This window comes from Rhinopithecus bieti, unplaced genomic scaffold (genome assembly GCF_001698545.2).
Source record: "Rhinopithecus bieti isolate Rb0 unplaced genomic scaffold, ASM169854v2 scaffold_20310, whole genome shotgun sequence".
Lineage (NCBI taxonomy): Eukaryota > Metazoa > Chordata > Mammalia > Primates > Cercopithecidae > Rhinopithecus > Rhinopithecus bieti.
Genome location: NW_016810331.1, coordinates 342506 through 345302, shown reverse-complemented (window position 1 = coordinate 345302; position 2797 = coordinate 342506). Strand labels below are relative to the sequence as shown.

Here is a 2797-nt window from a genome sequence, read left to right as displayed (position 1 = left end):
CTGATACCACAAAGAAAAAAATTTTGCAAATAGAATTTAGCAATATATACGAAGAATATACACCATGACCAAGTATGGCTTGTTCCAGGAATGCAAGCCTGGTTAAATACTGGAAAATCGATCAGTGTAATCCACTATTTTAATGAATGCTGAAAAAGCATTTGACAGAATTTAACACTCATTTTGACAAAACTGTCATAAAATAGGGATAGAGATAAACTTTTCAGCCTGATAAAGAATATCTACAAAGCATTGTACTTAATAGTAGAAGACTGAATGTTTTCCCCCTAAAACTGTGAATGAGGCATGGATTCTACTTTCATGTGACACTGCCACTCATCAGAATACTTGAAAGTTCTAGCCAGCACATTAAGACAAATAAATGAAATGAAAGTCACACAGATTAGAAAAGAAGTAAAATTGTTCCTATTTGCAGATGACATGATAGCCAATGAAGATTTAAAAAAAAAAAAAAAAAACTACCAAAATAAATTCTAGAATAAATGAGTTCAACAAAATACAGGTTCACAGATACAAGATAAATATTTTAAAATCAATTGTATTTGCATATACTACCAGTGAACATATGAAAACCAAAATTTTAAATGCGATATCATTGAAACCTAAAAAAAAAAAAAAACACTTAGGTGTAAATCTAAGAAAATATATGCAAGACTTTATGCTGAAAACTACCAAATGCTGATGAAATAAATAAAATAAGACCTAAATAAATGGAGATGCATACTGAGAAGGCTCAATATGGTGAAGACAAACTCTCTGCTGAATTGGTATACAGGTTTATCCAAATTTCACCAAGATTTTTTTGTAGATATAGACAATTTAGATAGATATATTATAAATAAGATTGTTCTCAAATTTATATAGAAATCTGTATGGAATAGCTAAAACAATTCTGAAAAAGAAAAATAAAACAGGAAGAATTATCCACCTGATTTCAAGACTTACTATACAGCTAAAGTAATCATGACTGTGGCATATTACTCAAGGGATATACACACAGATCAATGGAACAGAGTAAAGAACGCAAAAGTAGACCCACACAAATGTGTTCCCCTGTTTTTTAACAGAAGTGCAAAAGCAACTTCCTGGAGGAAGGATAGTCTTTTCAACAAACGGTGCTAGAGCAATGAAATAGGCAAAAACGCGCTTACACAGTATGGCCGGCGACATTAGCTAGCGCTCGCTCTACTCTCTCTAACGGGAAAGCAGCGGACTACAAGAGACTGAACTGTATCTGCCTCTATTTCCAAAAGACTTACGTTCAACTTTCGCTCACACAAAGCCGGGAAAATTTTATTAGTCCTTTTTTTAAAAAAAAGTTAATATAAAATTATAGCAAAAAAAAAAAAAGGAACCAGAACTTTAGTAACACAGCTGGACCAATCCGCAGCGGCGGCGGCAGCGGCGGGAGAAGAGGTTTAATTTAGTTGATTTTCTGTGGTTGTTGGTTGTTCGCTAGTCTCACGGTGATGGAAGCTGCACATTTTTTCGAAGGGACCGAGAAGCTGCTGGAGGTTTGGTTCTCCTGGCAGCAGCCCGAGGCAAACCAAGGATCTGGGGATCTTCGCACTATCCCAAGATCTGAGTGGGACATACTTTTGAAGGATGTGCAATGTTCAATCATAAGTGTGACAAAAACTGACAAGCAGGAAGCTTATGTACTCAGTGAGAGTAGCATGTTTGTCTCCAAGAGACGTTTCATTTTGAAGACATGTGGTACCACCCTCTTGCTGAAAGCACTGGTTCCCCTGTTGAAGCTTGCTAGGGATTACAGTGGGTTTGACTCAATTCAAAGCTTCTTTTATTCTCGTAAGAATTTCATGAAGCCTTCTCACCAAGGGTACCCACACCGGAATTTCCAGGAAGAAATATAGTTTCTTAATGCAATTTTCCCAAATGGAGCAGCATATTGTATGGGACGTATGAATTCTGACTGTTGGTACTTATATACTCTGGATTTCCCAGAGAGTCGGGTAATCAGTCAGCCAGATCAAACCTTGGAAATTCTGATGAGTGAGCTTGACCCAGCAGTTATGGACCAGTTCTACATGAAAGATGGTGTTACTGCAAAGGATGTCACTCGTGAGAGTGGAATTCGTGACCTGACACCAGGTTCTGTCATTGATGCCACAATGTTCAATCCTTGTGGGTATTCGATGAATGGAATGAAATCGGATGGAACTTATTGGACTATTCACATCACTCCAGAACCAGAATTTTCTTATGTTAGCTTTGAAACAAACTTAAGTCAGACCTCCTATGATGACCTGATCAGGAAAGTTGTAGAAGTCTTCAAGCCAGGAAAATTTGTGACCACCTTGTTTGTGTAATCAGAGTTCTAAATGTCGCACAGAGCTTCTTGCCCAGAACGCTGGAAGGTTTTAAGCATCTTGATTGCCAGAGTGCTTATGTTCAATGACTATCAATTGTGTTTTTGTCAAGTTTTGCCCTAAGAAGCCCTAGACAACAACATCTGAGTTGATTAAGAAAAAAGAAGAAAAAATGCAAAGAAGAGACAGCATGTAGAAGGTGGTGGATGCTTTCTAGTGTCAGATGCGCGTGGGGGCAAGTGCTTTCCATACCTACTCATCTCTGCGGCTGCACGAAAGCTCTCCTCGATGTAATTGACAGCATGAATCAATGTGAATTGTAATGCATTATTATATCTCTCAGAAGGAGTCTCTGTATCTTGCATGAATGTTCTTCGGTAAGTTTAGTCTTGCTCTACTGCTTTTGCCTGTGAAATTGAGGTCCCATGTAGCAAAAACCTTTTACT

The 2797-nt window shown here is 37.7% G+C and overlaps 1 protein-coding gene across 1 annotated transcript; it reads left to right on the top strand.

Annotated features, from left to right (window-relative positions):
* Positions 1-1170: 1170 nt before the first annotated feature.
* Positions 1171-2440, top strand: LOC108541941 (S-adenosylmethionine decarboxylase proenzyme-like). Its single transcript, XM_017891715.1, is given in 3 exon segments — positions 1171-2348; positions 2350-2384; positions 2386-2440. Coding segments are annotated over 3 exon segments (948 nt in total). The 5' UTR covers positions 1171-1490.
* Positions 2441-2797: the final 357 nt, after the last annotated feature.